The sequence below is a fragment of the Camelina sativa genome, chromosome 10, assembly GCF_030686135.1.
Source record: "Camelina sativa cultivar CO46 ecotype springtype chromosome 10, ASM3068613v1".
NCBI lineage: Eukaryota > Viridiplantae > Streptophyta > Magnoliopsida > Brassicales > Brassicaceae > Camelina > Camelina sativa.
Genome location: NC_141889.1, coordinates 23,687,416 through 23,704,678, shown reverse-complemented (window position 1 = coordinate 23,704,678; position 17,263 = coordinate 23,687,416). Strand labels below are relative to the sequence as shown.

Below are 17,263 nucleotides of genomic sequence, written 5' to 3'. Positions count from 1 at the left end.
ATAATTTATAACCTGAAAACTAATACGGAGTATTGAATATTAACTTATGATTCTAATATATATTTCATAACTTTAACAATTTTTTTTTAATTATAAAAAATTAACAAAAAAAAAAAGGGAAGAAGATTTAAACTATCCTTAGTCTGAATCAGATTCGCCGGAGGTGAAGGAGCCTTTAATATAGGGTTGGTCCACGTATGTACAGCGTGACAAAGGTATCAAACAAAGTTTGTGGTTGCAAATTGTATTTAAGAGAGCCTTGTTTCCTCACCATTTCATCATAGAAGCTTAGAACTTTCCACGTACATTTTTCGATCAAAAAAACTCAATCGAAAGATGGAAGGAAAAAATATAATTCTAGGTGTGCTTTTAGTTAGTCTGGTCATGGCACAAATCTATAATACTTCCCGTTTAGCGAAAGGTTCGAGTGGCTGCGATATCGTTAATGGGAAATGTCCTAACGGATGTACTAAGGACGTTCTAGAAAACGCAGGTAAATTGATTAATATTGTACTTTATTAAATACATTATGTTTTTGTAAGAATGATCAAGATTTCACTTTTTATTTATTTTTGATTTTTGTATTAAGGTGATAATGTCAATGAATACTGCAAGATTGGGTGTGTATCATCTGTCTGCATTGCTTTAACTACTCTCGAGACTTCCGGTAAAGCAAACTCTTCAAACTCATTACCTTTACTATCAATTTTTTTTTTTGTTTTTTGATAATCGAAAAGAAAATATGTATTTAATCCCTTCAAATTTTGTTTTGATGACTAGATGCAAGTGAAATCATGAATGAACATTTTGAAAAATGTGCCTTGGGATGTTCTAAAGTCTGCACCAAGGGATCGATGAATGTAGTTGAAACTGACTAGACAACCATATCCATTAAGAAACCACATACCTCCCTAAGTGAAGGGGGTGGTCACTTTTCACAGTGTTGTTTTTCATGTTTTCAATAATTGTTGTGTGTGAGAAAAATGAAGAAGGTTGTCGATCCCTAGATTTCATATGTCTTCTATTTCCTATCTTAATAACAAGTAATAATATGTGTCTTTAAATATTTGGTCTTCTTCGTTCAACAATTTGCAGTTACAAAATATTATCCAATACTTAGCTAAATTATTGCATTAATATTCTTACAATAACTGAAATATCTATGATGAGATATATTACAAACATAAATCATATATATGACTAACACTATAATATTGAAATGCTTATTTATATATATTTTCTTTTGAGTGGCTTCTTTTAGATTTTTTTAATATTAATAACAAAATCTATCTAGAAAAAAAAAATCACTCTAGAAGAAAACTAAAAACAAAATGTTTAACTAGGGGGTTTTTTTATTTTTGACAACAAAATATGTTGATTGGCTCAAAGGAGCCCGTTAGAAGGAATGTTTTTTACATAAGTCACATAATGTGGTTCCGTACACAGAAGCCAAGTTATCATGTGTTACATTTGCACTTCGGTTAATAAGAGATAAAGAGAAAGTTGAAAATTATTGCAATAAAGATATTGATTGTTGGGTTTAAGGGTTTTCAGAAAGGGTTTCATGGATTGTTGACTAGATTGATTAGATTTGGGTCTGTTCATTTATTGTTCCCTATCTATATATATCTTCACTGCTTAGTGCTTAATTGATGCGCTAGCTACTGATTTTAGGAAAGATTTAAATTGTCTGAAGTAATTTAGATGAGCAAAGCGTCAAAACCAACAAAACGTTGAGTTATGGAGTTTCGTTTGTTAACATTTGATAGTAGAGTTGTTACACCGAACGTATCAATTTCCTATGCAGTTAGAGTACACAGGGTTATCAATCAAAATAGTTGTTGTTAACAGATAGGATGCACTCAAAGCAATGCAAGTCAAGCCAATCAATAAAGTGGTTTTTATCTAACAACCTAGAATGAACATAAATAAAAATAATAAAACAAAGAACTACAGAACCGAGGTACACGATGCAAGAAATCAAGTACTCGATCGAATAGGTGATCAGTTGACAAGAAAACAAGAATAGAATGACGAACAACCCGAGGCACCACACGATGCTTATGATCGAGTTCCAGGTCGGGTTTGTGGTCAAGTTAATGATAAAAGTCTAAACAATCAAAATAAGAAAGCTTTTAAGAATGGGTTTATCGATTCATAAGGATTCCTAACCAACCCAGAATGTTCTAGAGGCCTCAAGCAATCTATTCCATAGACAATGAATTTCTAAACCTTGCTACTCCACTCTCAAGGCAGAAATAATCAACCCTAATCACTTCTTTATCAAACTCTCATTGGAGAAACGTGACCAAGCAGGGCATTAAAATCCAATTCACTATTTTCAATAAACTACTTACTTATCTAATCCCTTATGGTAAGTGAGTAAATCTCTGGCATTAGTTGATTCATGCATTCCATCAAACACCTCTCGGTGTGGAAATGCCTAGAATCTAATCCAAACCTCTCAGTTTGAAACTATCACTAAGAACACTAATCTAGAGGAGCCAACTTTTCTACTGGATTGGTATTCTTTTCACGTGGATTGGTATTCTTTTAAGAAAGAAAACCACCCCTAAAAAAATGGTTTACTAGATTGGTATTCTAAACTTTTCTAGTGGATTGGTATTCTTTTCAAATTATGGTTCTTTTCTCTTCTTCTCTCTTTTATAACCAACTCTTTTTTATTTTATTCCCAAGTCCTCCACTAGATTTTTTTAAAACATTGATCGCACTCCCCTCCTAAAGACTTTTACCCTTTTTCTTTCCCAATTTTTTTTTCTTTTTCTTTTTAAACCAAAACTCTTGAATCCCTAAAACAAATGTCCACATAATCCTATCTAGTCCGGATAATGCGAAACTAGAACTACTTATGATCATATTTTTTTTGGCTCAACCCTAACACTTTCTAAAAATATCAATCCGAAAAAGACCTAATGACTAAAATAATAGCAATGGTTTGAAAGAAGGGTAAGGTTAATGGTGTGGTGAACTGTTCCAGTAATGGTAATCATCTACTTGGATTAAGGGTGGTAAAAAGGAAAAAGATAATCTAAGTATGTGTGTTGTGTTCATGAGTTTAATTTCAATGCACTACTCGAGAACTATTAGTCAAGATTAGGTTCAAATAAAATAAGGAATGACATCAAATCACAACATGCTTGGACTAAGTTTAAAATGAAGGTATAAGTAATCAAGGTAAGGTTTAGTTCTACCTTTCAAACTCAATCAACAAGCAACAAACAGATAATAATGAGGGCATTGAAATTATCCTAGCTAATCAGCGAGTTTACAAGGCTGTAGTCATCAAATCCTCAATGCATATGCAAAAAATCCTATATGAAGCAATCTAGACTCAATCTTATAATGAAAATACAACTACATAAACACTCTTTTATATATATTTTTTTTTTCAAATTTTTCAAAATTATCCATGCAAATAGATCCTGACTCAATGAATAAAAATAATATACAAATATTTGAAATAAGAAAATAAAAACAATGTTAAATACATTCTTAGACTCTCCTCCAAACTTAAACTACACAGTACCTTGTGTACATAAAAGTCTGAAAAAGAATCTAAGAATCACAAAATTAAACAAACTACAATGCAATGATATTTAAAATGGTTGTATGAAAGTTGTACCTCATTGGTTTGTGATGAAGGAGGTTATAGTAGCCTCCATGCTTTCCAGGGTGTATTGCTCGACCCAGCATCTGAGTGGTGGCTCGGGTACATGAAAGAAAACCCATAAAAAATACACTCAAATCCTATTTAAAATACACAAGGATAACACTGGGACTTCCTCCCAAGTGAGCTTGTTTAAAATAACAAAGCTTGACTCAGGGGTTGGTCAAACCGGGGTAGGGTCGGCGAGGGGTACGGACGACCCTTCTTTAGTGTTTTCATTAGCTATGTATTTCTTAACCCTCTGGCCATTTACGGTAAAATCGAACCGTCTTTCCCAAGCAAGCTTATTGCTCTATATGGTAGAACTTCTTTGATTGTGAAGGAACCTGACCAACTTGATTTGAGTTTTCAGGGAAAAAGTTGAAGAATATAGTTCACCAAGAGCACTTTATCGCCAACCATAAGGTCCTTGTGCATCTTATCATGAAAAGCTTTGGTTCTCTCCTTGTATATCTTGGAATTTTCATATGCCTATAATCGCATTGCATCAATTTCGTGGAGATCCATTGCTCTCTTTTCTTGAGCAGTTTTGATATCCAAGTTTAGAAGCTTAGTAGACCAGATAGCCTTATACTTTACTTCTACCGGGAGGTGGCAATTCTTTCCAAAGAGGAGCTGTAATGGTGTTCGCCCTATGAGGGTTTTGTAAGCTGTCCTATATGCCCATAGCGCATCATCAAGCTTAAATGTCCAATCTTTCCTTGTGATCACCATGATACTAGGTAAGATTGCCTTGATCTGTCTATTACTTACTTCAACTTGCCCGCTGGTCTGGGGATGGTAAGCAGTGACCTTGTTAATGAAGTGTGTTCCCCCATCGCTGATCACCACTATAGGGATCCCAAATCTATGGAAAATGATGTTTTTGAACATCTTTACTACGACCTTGTGATCGTTTGTAGGACTTGCGATGGCTTATACCCAGTTCAAGACATAGTCAGTCGCCACTAAGATGTATGTTTTACCGTTCTATGTTGGGTTAAAAATGCCCCCATGAAGTCAATTCCCAAACATCAAAAACCTCAACCTCTATAGAAAAAATCAACCTTAATCACTTCTTTACCCAACTCTCGTTGGAGAAACATGACCCAACATGCATTAAAATCCAATTCACTATTGTCAATAAACACCTTGCTCATCTAATATCTTAGGCTAAGTGAGTAAATCTCTCGCATTAGATTATTTAGGCATTTCATCGAACACTTCTCGGTGCAGAAATGCCTAGAATCTAAAATGAACCTCTCGGTTTGAAACTAGCACTAAGAACACTAATGCAGAAGGGAAATTTCATATAAACACTCAATGTAAAAAATCATAATCGATTAAGAATACCTATAAGCATGTCCCATCCCTAGAAACTTTGGTTCAGTACTCTGATCTCATTGTAATCGACATAAGCTGAGAAACGAACAGGAATTTCATAATAAATATATTGATAAACAAAAGCAAATAATGTATTCGAAAGAAGTGAAATGTAATACAGAATCTAAGTAGAGGAATTGTAAATACAGAAATAAGAAATCCTATCAAAGTTTTTTAATGTAAAATCGGCTCTCAATCTCTCTCGAAGCTTTCGGTTTTTCTGTGTTGTGATGTGTGGCTGCCGATATAGGAAGGTGCTTATATATGGAAACCCTTTGACCTAGCCGCACAACCATTATCCGAAGTCCTAACGAGGCTTGGGTCAATGCACCTCTTCGAGTTGGGCTTTGGGTGGTTCCTCTTGTGCTTAGATCCGCTTGTTCGGGTGAAGGCTTTAGGGTTTTCTTCTGCACGATCACACCTTCAGGTACATGCTCGAGTGACTCCTTATTCTTGTTTTTTTTAAGCTCCAAAGCACCTGTTTTCATCCAAAATGCAACAATGCAAAATTGCAAAACCCTAAACAACCTAAATGAAAAAATCTAAGGTTAAAGACCTAAAAATGCTATTGTTAGACTCTAGACAATGCAAAACATGACAAAAAAGATGCATAAAAAGGTGTAAAATATAGAGGCATCAACATATCAAAGTTGGATTGTTTAGGTATATTTAGCTCCTATTACCCACGTAAATAGATTAACTTAGGTTGTCTAGACATAGTGATTCAGTTCTGTGGGAATAGGCGAGTTTCTTAATCCAAATTTGAGTTCTTGAACATTAATAATCAGAAATTCCCTGTTCAGTTTCTTAGTATGATTCAATCCATGATAGCATAAGGATTATCTGCTGCCCAACACTTTGTTTATTGATATTTACATCGCTTTATTTCTTATTTCTTTTCTAATCATGTTCGTAATATACCCCACAACAAACACCCTTTATTTTGTCTTAGCCATATTCCTTCTTCATAAAACTTGACGCATAGCTTATTAGTCTCTGTGGGATAGATCCTTAAATACTACAACCGATTAACTGCTCTTACAGTAGTCATGTGGTCTTTTGAGGTAAAAGATTGAAGTGAAAACCATACATATCAAGCTTTTGGTGCTGTTTTGGGGGACTACTTAGGTTACCTACGAGTCTAGGACTAGGATATCGTCTAGGACATTTTATTTTTTAGTTTTACTATAATATTTTTATAATTCTTTTCAGGTATTCTCGAGCCTAGCTCGAATGCATGACGAAAACCAAGCCCCGAGAGAGCTTGACGATCCACCACCTCGGAGGAATGATCAAGAAATCGCTAGAACTTGTGATCCATTAACTCAAAGAATCACAGATTTTGACACTCCTCACCAACACTCTTGAAATCGATCTGCCATTCAGCCGTTGATACCGGAAGGACATGATGTTGAGATTGTGGGCGTCAGATCTCACACTCAGCGATTTTAGTGGTCAAAGAGAGAACGGACCTCCAAAACAATTATTTGTGGAAGAATGTACTTTATTAAGATTTTTGCCTTGAAGATCAGCTATCTCAAGTAGGCATGACCAAAATCAAACCGTAACCGTATTTCGGTTCGTAACCAGACCGTAACCGTATAAAATGGTTAAAAACCGTAACAGTTAACCGTAAATAAGTGGTTAAATTGTATTAACCATAACAGTTGGTTAACCGTATAATTGAACCGTAATTTGTTAACCGTAACCGTTTTAAAAATGTAATAAAATATACTAATAATTATTTATTTAATATGAATTATATGATATATAGAAATATGAGTACACTAAAAACATATTAATTATAAATAAATAATATCAATTATATTATATCATCAAATAATATTAACCGTATCATATTATCAAATAACCGTAACCGTATTTAACCGTAACCGTTTAACAGTTTATTAAACGGTTATGGTTAAGGTTAAACAAAATCTTTAACCATAACCGGTGGTTGATAAACCGTAACTGTGATAACCGTAACCGTGGTCATGCCTAATCTCAAGCGAGGTTACAACTTTACTATTAATACTAAATTAAATCATAAATTCATACATTAAATGCAATAATTTTCTTTGAATTCATCCGTTTTGATCTTGGCTGCTCGTAACTGTGGAATCACATTACCAAGCCACGGAAAGAGACACATCCAGACCATTTTGCTCGATGCATGGTTCTCGCAGTGGTCACTCTCGACCAGCCCATGCATCACGACTTAGCCACTCTCGTTGCCCACCTGTTACTCGATCCTCTGGAGACCGAGCACCTATGGGACAAGCTTCCCATTCACCTAATCCATACCACAGAGAAGGATATTGCTCCTTGATGGACCAACACTTGGATTCACAAGAAGTCACGAACGTCGATGTCAACGAAAGCTACTTCTTTGACACTCGGAAACCTATAACTTGAAGGAGCCCTCAACAAGAACAAATTAAAGACTCCTCAAGATGATGCAAGAACTTGCTTTAACCCAAGACAAGATGATGAAAGACTTACACGCCAAGATTGCCCAAAAGGCCATTATAGCTTAACTCTGCAATTGTTGGTTTCATGATTTTGAGATTCTTTAACGTATTTGTTGGTTTCGTGATCGAGAGATGGAGAAGGAGATGCTTCAGATTTTTTATTTGGTTTAGCGTTGGTTATAACTTATAAGTGGTCAGTTTTTAATTTGGCTTAGTGTTAGTTTTAAGTGGTTTAGTATCAGTTTAAGTCTTAAACCAACAAATTCAACGTTTGTGTGTTCTCACGTTAGGAACTTCCAAATTAAGAGGAAACTGGACTAGAACTTCCGATTTATGTGGAGTTGTGGTGCTATGTGAAATTCAACAAATTCAACGTTTGAGGTTCGAATTCTATGGAGTTGTGATGCTATATGAAATACAGATAGTTTTCCCTTTAAGAGGTGAAGACATACCCAAAAGCCAAAATAGTAAAACCTTATGCGTCAAAAGAAACTTGCTAGAGGAGATAACCCCTACCTTTCTCGCAGACTAAATCAAAATGTATAAACGTCAAAAAGTATAAACGCCTAAGTCTGATAACTAAGAGAAAAAAAAAGCTTCCACTTTCATGGACATGATACAACAACAAATTCAACTTAGAGAGAGAGAAAGAGAATGTAGAAAAGGAAACCCTAACCATACACATACATGATACACAGCTAACAATCTCACAGTTTCATCTTCTGCTGCTTAACCTATAAGACCAATCACGATCATCCCTGTCCCTATCCCTGTCTCTGTCCATTTCCTTGTCCTTATCCCAGTCTCTGTTCCTATCCCTGTTCCTGTCTCTATCTCTGTCTTTATCTCTCTCCCGGAAATCAGCGTCATAAAAAGAATAATCCCTCTTACTTCTTTCGGATACAGATCTATCTAATCCCGGGCTTCTTGATCTCGAACTATAATCTTTTGATCCATACCCGTAATTATATCTACTGCCATACCTTGCAGGATAACTCGATGATTCAACACCAAGCGGACCATCGTCTCTGTAATCATGTCCTCTGCTTGTTCTTTGCTGCCATCGGCCGCTTCTGCTGTTGTTCTTCTGTGAAGGTGCAGCTTCCCAAAGCCACTCATCTGCGTTTTCTGGCAAGGGAGCGTTAATTCCTGGAAACTCGACTGTCTTTTTCATTTCTGGCTCTGGAGGGGGTGCTTTTTCCAAAATTTCCCCATCCTCACTCTCTATTTCCTCCCGAGTCTCCACCTCTTCTCCAAATATAGTGATTCCAGACAAATGGTCATCTCCTGGAGCTAGAGACAGGATGAAGCAGATACAATAGAAAGTGTGAGAACATCTAATACAGTTTAGCTCCCGTGCTATAACAGCAAAATCCAATTCTTTTCCATGTACATGAATGATAAGAAAATAGAGCAGAAAAGCTTACCTAAGTATCCTGGAGGGTACCCAATCTCTCGCATTCTGTTAAACCAAGGAGGAGGGTCTAGTTCCTTCAAAAGAGGAAAGCAATGATCTAAGAAATCTTGAATCGAGAATATAGGTAAGACCTATACACAGAAAGACAAGGTTCAAAATTACCCCAAGATTTAGAAGCTGACGTGTCTCTGCATCAAGTGTGCCGGGTTTCAAGCCATCATACTTTCCAGTTTGAGGTTTTTGATAATATCTCGATGGTAGACGAGGCCCACTACTACTCTGATTTCGTTTGGATTTTTGAAGCTTCCGAGCACTATTAACCGCTAACCGATCAAAAGGCTTTGGACATTCTCTTAAGGAATGACTGTAGCCACCACAATTGAAGCAACGTGGAGGATCATCATCAATAATCTCCAATCCTCTGAAACAATAGAAACATTAAATGCTACATGAATGCACCCATTGTAGGATCATTAAAACATTGACGGTTAGGTTGTTCTAAAACAACTGAAAGGTAATAAATAAGAAACAGGTGGAAGTTGTTACAAATCTTAGATTCAATTTACCCTTCCAAATTTCTTGAGCCATCTGCTGAATTTAAACCAATTGCAAATTTACGGTCATAAAGAGGAGTGGTGCTACTTTCCACTAGAACAAACTCTTCCAACGGCTTCGGACCAGTTTGGTTATCGATCCAGAATGACTGCATATTAGCATGTTATGAAGATTACTGATATAGATAGTTAATAACTTTTAATAGCGTTGACAACATTTTCACTCACCACAGATGAAGTCTTCTGCAATCCAACACGTAAGGCAGGGAAATATGTCTCTTCACCAGATTCTAATGGTTGTTCTTGATTCTGAGCAATTAACCAGTGAAAAGATTATACCTTTAAGTTTCATACATGGTAAGTCAAAAAATTTATTCGAAAACCTAGTCAACAAACAACTTCTCCATGTGAAGTCTACAATCTTATCATATAAACTAGAAGATCGATGTTAGGGACTATGATAAGGATGCCTTAGTCAATGCTAGTTCTGTTTTACATAAGAAAATAATTGGTTCCATAGTACAAATATGGCTAAGGCTTACCTAATGCAAGGATAGAAAACTGAAGATCCACATCATAAACAATAATACATATTTTAAGGCCTATTTAATGCAAGAATAGCAAACTGGAGATCCAAAGCATGCATAATATAATAGATACTTTATATGGTCCACGAGTATTTAGTATCATATTCTTGCACACTTCTTCAGCTCGATATCCAACAAAGATTCCCTTAACGAAATCTTAATTAAATCAAACATTGAAGAATGATAACATTCATTTACTGTTAATTCTGCTACAGAGAACTTTTTAGAGAGTAAATGACCTTTTCCATTCAGAGATACCTGAGCCAAGGACGTATATTCAGCCTCCCATTCTGACCATTGCTGTAATAAACTTTCCAGCTTCTGCTTGCTAGCTCTGAAAGATGCAGTCCATTAAAAAATGATACAATGGCAAATCCGGGAATCACATATTAACGGAAATGCTTGTGTAAACACCACTTTACGCAACTTAAAATTACATGCAGTTGAGTTGTGACTCGTTTTTTATCTAACCTCGTCAAGTGTTTATAAGTAACATGGACATTAGGCTGCTGTTCGTCAGACGATGTTCGGGGTCTTTTAACACCCGATTTAGCTGCTATGACGAATTATGGAAAAGCAGAAGTAGCAAATAATTACAAAAACAGATCAGGTGCCATGCCTTAACAGAACTGCAAGCAACCTTCAACATAGAAGGGCAAAGAAAAGGATACAACTAACATCCAAAGTAGCACTTCGAATTAGTGTCTCCTTTTGGATACCCACGTTCTCATCTACCACCAAACATTCAACACTCACATTAACACCGTCACCAACCTGCTCTGTTAATATTTCCCCAAACTCTTGGCCCCCCACAGTTCTCAAATTCTCTTCCATTGGATCCAAATCCGTCTCCATATCTAAATTTCTTTTCACGTTCTCATCATTGCCAACTATAGGATTAGCCTCAGGTGACCTATTCCCAGATTCAATACTACTTTTCTGTACTTCAGAACCAAAACTGCTTGAAGCTGGTAGGTCAAGCCCATCTTCAGCTTCCATTTTTAAACAAAATTGTAAAGCTTATATCCTCAAAACAATTTCACAAATCACCCATGTAAAAAAATATCCTGTAGTAAGATAACAACAGTATCAGAAATCCCAGAACAAAATTACACATTACATAAGCATACAAAACACTATTTCAAGACCAAAAAAATCATATCCAACACAAGGCACACAAGATTTAGTTCCTTAAGCAACGAATCAAAAAATCATAGATTCATATCCAAATCAAGCCACGCAAGATTTAGTTCCCTTAAGCAAAAGAAATCAACATAATTAACTTTGGATTAACGTAAATTGCTTAAGAAATGAAGAACAAGAAAGCAATATCTCAATCTAACAAAAGAAAAATATTTCCAGTTCCTAGAGCGATTAAGTCAATCCAAGCTCGTTTCGCCCTGCCCAGAAAACTAGGGTTCAAGATTTTACAAAATACAGTGACCATAGCTCAATCTAGTCGATTCGAAACATAAAGCATATACTCACGTAGCAGAAACTAGAGAAAACTTAGAGAATTTGAGGAGGGAGACGAAACGACGCGAAGGCAGCTTCGTCGGGAACAAACAAATCATTCAAAAAGGCTTAAAATTTACGGTAAGCTACGAAGAAAGCTTGGGAGAGAGATATACATGGAGATAGAGAGTGAGGGCTTAACCTAGTTAATAGAGAGGTTGGAGAAGCAAAGGAGACACAGAGAGATATGAGATGAGATCTGGGAGATTCAAAAAACGAAGACTGTTTTATTCATCCGTCTATAAGACTAAAGAGTTTAAAGTCAATAATCTAATGCTACGCAGCGCAGCTAATTTACTATGAGCCTAGTCAACTTACCGTCTTACCCAAACGGTGCGTGTTTGATTCGTCAACTTGCTTGTAAAGTTGACTCTTTTTTTTCTTCCACAAATTGTAAAGTTGACTAGGTAATTCTTTTGGTAAGTAATCTCTTTTTTTTTTTTGAAACTTGAAAAACTAATCTCTTTTGGTAAGTAATTTTTTTTAGTAATTTTGGTATTAACAAAAAAACTATTGGAAAAATTACTTACCAAAAGTGTATTGGTCAATAATTTTAACTTTTCGTATTGAAAAGAAACTTATGTGTATTTTTAAATATCATATATCAAAGATTACAATAACCATTTTAAATAAAATACATAAATACCCTAAAATAGCATTAAAACAAGTTTTATGGAGAACTATAATACACATTCCATAAATTTCCAAAAATAGCACTATTTAATACATTAAAATATTTGAAATTAATTTTTAGAATTTTTTTTAGGTTTAGGTTTTCAATTTCACATTTAGGGTATAGTATTAAGGGGTAGGGTTTAATATTTTGAATTTAGTTTTTAATTTTGAAAGATTAAATGGTGCTATTTTTGGAATTTTAGAGATGTTGTGTTAAGTTTGAAAAAAAAATTGTGCTAAATCAACCCACTGGGAAGAGATCGTTGTTGCCGTATCATAAAGTTTATGATCGGTTGATTCGTTGTGTCATCGTTGATTCGCCTCCGTTCTCGACTCGTTGAGTTTGAACTATCATCAACAATGGTGATTTACGTTAGGTAATTAATCTTCTCACGGTGATTTGAAATGGATTTTTATTTCACTTCCTTCTATATATGGCTATCAGTTTTGGTGTTGGGATTGGTCTTTCATTGTTTCGATTCAAATGGGAAAATTTGGTGATAGAATTGATGTGGCGAATCAGCTTGGTTCCTTCCACCGGAATAAAGGAAGGATCTAAAAGAAGGGATCCGTCAATGAATAAAAATTCAGGAACAATAATCGAGTTCAAGCAACGATTTTGCAAGAAGATGAAGAGAAAGTGGTGGTGGATGAGTCATTTAAAGCCGAGACATTTACTGGTAGAGAACTACTTGAGTAGTCAAATACAAGTTCTTCTTCAACTACTTTGTTTGACTCATGAATCAAAGCATGAGCAAGGAGTGAATGTCTCCTTACTGTAAGGGTTTTATAACGTTGTGTCTTACTAGAAATTTAGAAAGTTTGATTATTGACTGTATGTTCACGTCATTAACGAGAGTTATATCATGTGTTCTGATATTTGTCTTTTTTTTTTTTTTTTTTTTTTTATGTTTCCCCTCAGGACTTGTTGATTAAGATACTTCACAGATTGTACTGTGATCGAACCTATGCAAGGTTTTTTTGTTCTTGAGACGATTGCTAGAGTGACTTATTTTTGCAAGTACATCTATCTGTAGTTTCAGTTCCTTATAAATTTGTGGAAGTAACATTTAAGAGAGTATTAAGAGCTAGTCATCAGGTTATTGTATTTTTCGTAAGACAGTAAGATTGTGAATGTCACTTGAGATATGTGAAAGAAAAAAAAAACATTGACATAATAATGATCAAGGAATATATAGGCCATCTTCCTTATCTCATTACAAGTATAGTTTAACTTCTAACAACCAAAGGCAATCCAACCATCATCCTCTTTGTGGAATATACAGGAACGGCAAAGATACAGGAAGGGATCTGCCAGTGTTAGGAAGACATTCCTAAGCACAACATTAGGTTTAAAAATTGGTTTTTTGGAAAGCTTTCATAAAGTGTTAGGAAGGATTCCTCTGAATTTAGGAAAGCCTTCATGAAGGAAGGTCTTCCTAAAGTATTGGGTTTAGGAAGGCCTTCCTAAAGTCTTGGGTTTAAAAATTGGTTTTTAGGAAAAGCCTTCATTAAGTGTTAGGAAGGCATCCTCTGAATTTAGGAAAGCCTTCCTCAAGTGTTATTTTAGGATGTGAACCCGAGAACTGGTGTTTAACCAAATAATCTAAGCCTTTACTTCGAGTACACATTGAGGCAAAATAAAAATAAAAACAGTGATTTAGGAACACATATTCAACATAGAGCTTTAAACGAAATGAGTCAAAATAAGGGTTAGCATCCTCGTAACTCCAAACAAAGCAGTCTCCTTGTCTTTTTGATTGTTGATCCATTAGTCATCTTGGTGTAAAGTTCCATCACATGCTCTGCAATTAATTTCAAGAAAAATTTGTTGTTGTCACACCAGATAGATCCTGAGTTATAAGATAAAGGGTAATGCATGGGAATAAGAAGTTTTGGTTGCTTATCTTAGAATATTAGCCATACTCAGCAGCAATTTCAAGACCTCAAGGAAATCAATGGTACCATTACCATCCACGTCCAGTTCATTAATCATGTCTTGAAGCTCTGCTTCGATTGAGTTTTGTCCAAGGGAACGCATCACAATCCCCAGCTCCTTTAGTGCTAATGCAACCTACAAGTTAAATCAAGAATTGAAAAAATAAATCAAACTTAAGTCGCTCTAGAAATCTTGAATAGAACAATTCAATCAAATTTATCTCTAATTACGGAACTCAAAGCAAACAACAAGCATGTATTATTTAAAGCTAGATAATTATAATTCCTCTATTGACAGTTTATTGTCATGAGAAATGAAAAAATGGGCAAATCTAATATGAGATAATCCTAACAAAATTTGAAGAATAAGAAATCTCCAAGGACCAGCCTGATCGTTAAGTTCCTTGTAGACTTAAACGTCGTCGTCATCATCATCATCTAAATTTCAATTCACCAACACAATTTTATAAAATCCAGAAACCAAATAAGCAAAAACAAGGACAAGAGTAGAGTTTATGATTGAGAGACCCAAATTACAAATCAGTCAATCTATTGAAAATCTAAAACTTTTGAAAATGAGAAAGGGAAGTCGATCACACCATAGGATTCAAACGGACAAATAAAGCATGAGACCTAAGAATCGAATCCAGAATTCAGAATCGAGCTTACCTTGTGCTTAAAATCAGAAGCTGTTTGGCAAATATCCTCACCACTCTCTTCCATCCCACTTTCTCGGGCATAGGAGTCGCAACCTTTCGTATCCGGCGCTGCGTGGCGGTGGTATTAATTTTATTAATGATATACAATAAATTCGTGCTAAATTTGGAACATTTGAGAGTGTATGCTAGTTTTGGACAAAAAACTTACAATTGTGTTATTTGCGAGAATTCCCCTTAAATGTATTTAACCATAATTAAATTAAAAGGCTTACCACAATTTAACGTTTACCCACAAATGTTTGTTTGTTAGAGTTTGTTTCTAAATCATAGTCTATTAACCATGAACTATGTGAGATATTCAGTTAGTTTTTAACAGCATTTTTCTCATCTAATAGAGACTAGAGAGTATTGAAGTCCTACTAACTTGCACATTTCCCTCGTATCATTTTGCTTTTATTATCTCAGCCTTTTTTTTTTTGTCAACCAAATATTAATTGGAAAAGAATTGTAGCCCAAACCGGTGGAAAAGTGTTTATAAAGAAAGTTGCAGAAACAAGAGATCTAGACCCTGTTCGTTTGGTGAATTAGACAAAATATCAGGATACAGTATCAAGACGCAGTATCTGGACGCAACATCTAGATGATGTTCGTTTGTAATATTGGTTCATGTGTCCATAAATTGTATCTCGATTCAATTATGTTTGTTTTGTAATTTGATATCTGTATCACGATACAATATATGTAAAATACCAAAAAGCCTTTTATTTTATGTTGAATATGTTTTAGTGGTTTAAATTTACTTATGTTTTTTTGCTTATTTTCATATATATTAAATAAATATTTAAAAATGAGTTTTTGTGTTTTTGGTAGAAAAACAAAATTTTGCAGTTTTGGCAGGAAAACAAGATTTTGCGAGTTTGGCGAAAAAATTAAATTTTGCATTTTTTTTTGCGGAAAACGTAATTTTGCGGTTTTGGCGGAAAAAGAGATTTTGTGGTTTTGGTGGAAAAACGAGATTTTGCGGTTTTGGCGGAAAAACGTAATTTTGCGGTTTTGGCGGGAAAACGAGATTTTGCAGTTTTGGTGAGAAAATGAGATTTTGCGGATTTGACAGGAAAACGAGATTTTGCGGATTTGGCGGAAAAACGAGATTTTGCTCTTTTGGCGGAAAAACAAGATTTTGCGAGTTTGGCGGGAAACATAACTTTGCGGTTTGACGAGAAAACGTTATTTTGCGGCTTTGGCGAGAAAACAAATTTTTGCAGTTTTGGCGGAAAAACGAGCTTTCATGTTGTTGTATTTTTTTGGTACGAAAACGAGATTTTGCGGTTTGACGGGAAAAGCGAAATTTTGCGGTTTTGGCAGGAAAATGTAATTTTGCGGTTTTGGCGGGAAAATGAGATTTTGCAGGTTGGTGGGTGAAGAATTGGAATTTTAGAGTTGTATTTATATTAGAATTGAGAAAAAATATTTTGTAATTTTTTAATTAAAACAGGGGTATTTTTGACTTTTACAAATTATGGATGAGTTTACCTCATCCAAACTCTCTAAAAAATCTCATCCAGAAATTCAGTTTTTTTGGATGAGTTTTTAAAATGTATCCAGATATTGTATCCAGATGAGTTCCTAATTGTTATTAAACGAACAACAATAAGCATTTGCATCCAGATATTGCATCTGATTCACGAAACGAACATGGCCTAGACGACCGAACGAGGCAATCCGCCATCAGATTCGAAGAACGAGAAATATTGGACAAGGAGAATAATGGAAAGGTCGCCTTCAGATAGTGGAAATCTTCTAAAAGATTTGAAAACGCAGGCCAATCTTCAGGAGCTTGAATCATCGCTACTAATTCTGCACTGTCCGTCGCAAAGCACTGACAAGCCAACCCGTACGCAAGGAGACAATCCATAGCCCATATCAAAGCCTCGCACTCTGCATGAAGTGGGGAAGGACTTCGCCGAAGACTTCGCGCACCCAAAAAAAGGGTCTTCTCATGTTTATTATCACACCCTGGAAGACTTTTTGTTCCTGTCCTTCCATATCGACCATAAAATCCAAGGTAACCGAGGAAGAAATTAAGCATCCGATTGAGAGAGCCCTCGCTCATAGATGAAATTCAGATTGGAAAATACGGATCCAAACGGGAAACCCCCTAGCGTAACCTGAATCGGGGATGCCTCCTAAACTTGACGCGATCGAGGATACTCCAAGAGAGCATGATTAATTGTTTCACACTCTGAGTCACATCTTTTACACTTAAAATCGCATTGCACCCCTCAATGCGCCAAACGTTCTGTCACTGGTAAAGACCCAAAGGCAATTTACCAAAAGAAATTTTTAATTTTAGGCGGAACATGGAGTTTCCATGCTTGGGCCCTTAGAGTCGTGCAT

The 17,263-nt window shown here is 35.5% G+C and overlaps 2 protein-coding genes across 10 annotated transcripts; one reads left to right on the top strand and one right to left on the bottom strand.

Moving 5' to 3' along the window:
• Window positions 1-140: 140 nt before the first annotated feature.
• Window positions 141-1,066, top strand: LOC104719528 (putative thionin-2.4). The gene is made up of 3 exons (XM_010437470.3): window positions 141-493; window positions 590-667; window positions 781-1,066. The coding sequence occupies exons 1-3, from the start codon at window positions 337-339 to the stop codon at window positions 876-878; spliced, it is 333 nt and encodes a 110-aa protein (XP_010435772.1). The 5' UTR covers window positions 141-336; the 3' UTR covers window positions 879-1,066.
• A 6,972-nt stretch (window positions 1,067-8,038) lies between these two features.
• LOC104719527 (uncharacterized) lies at window positions 8,039-11,872 on the bottom strand. 9 transcript variants are annotated; one of them, XM_010437468.3, is made up of 9 exons: window positions 11,711-11,872; window positions 10,751-11,146; window positions 10,551-10,635; window positions 10,338-10,413; window positions 9,721-9,801; window positions 9,505-9,641; window positions 9,101-9,359; window positions 8,949-9,012; window positions 8,039-8,814 (listed from the first exon to the last, which is right to left on the bottom strand). In XM_010437468.3, the coding sequence occupies exons 2-9, from the start codon at window positions 11,076-11,078 to the stop codon at window positions 8,237-8,239; spliced, it is 1,608 nt and encodes a 535-aa protein (XP_010435770.2). In that variant the 5' UTR covers window positions 11,079-11,146; window positions 11,711-11,872; the 3' UTR covers window positions 8,039-8,236. The 9 variants fall into 9 exon arrangements, with proteins under 9 accessions (XP_010435770.2, XP_010435769.2, XP_010435768.2 ...); XM_010437467.3 differs by having other exon boundaries at window positions 11,568-11,861; XM_010437466.3 differs by having other exon boundaries at window positions 11,737-11,861.
• Window positions 11,873-17,263: the final 5,391 nt, after the last annotated feature.

Coding starts and splice junctions, on each gene's coding strand:
- LOC104719527 (XM_010437468.3), bottom strand. CDS start 11,078: ATGGAAGCTGAAGATGGGCTTGACCTACCAGCTTCAAGCAGTTTTGGT. Junction 10,414..10,550: donor ACTTATAAACACTTGACGAG/GTTAGATAAAAA, acceptor TGCATCTTTCAG/AGCTAGCAAGCAGAAGCTGG. Junction 9,360..9,504: donor GGCTCAAGAAATTTGGAAGG/GTAAATTGAATC, acceptor CTATTGTTTCAG/AGGATTGGAGATTATTGATG.
- LOC104719528 (XM_010437470.3), top strand. CDS start 337: ATGGAAGGAAAAAATATAATTCTAGGTGTGCTTTTAGTTAGTCTGGTC. Junction 494..589: donor GGACGTTCTAGAAAACGCAG/GTAAATTGATTA, acceptor TTTTGTATTAAG/GTGATAATGTCAATGAATAC. Junction 668..780: donor AACTACTCTCGAGACTTCCG/GTAAAGCAAACT, acceptor TTTGATGACTAG/ATGCAAGTGAAATCATGAAT.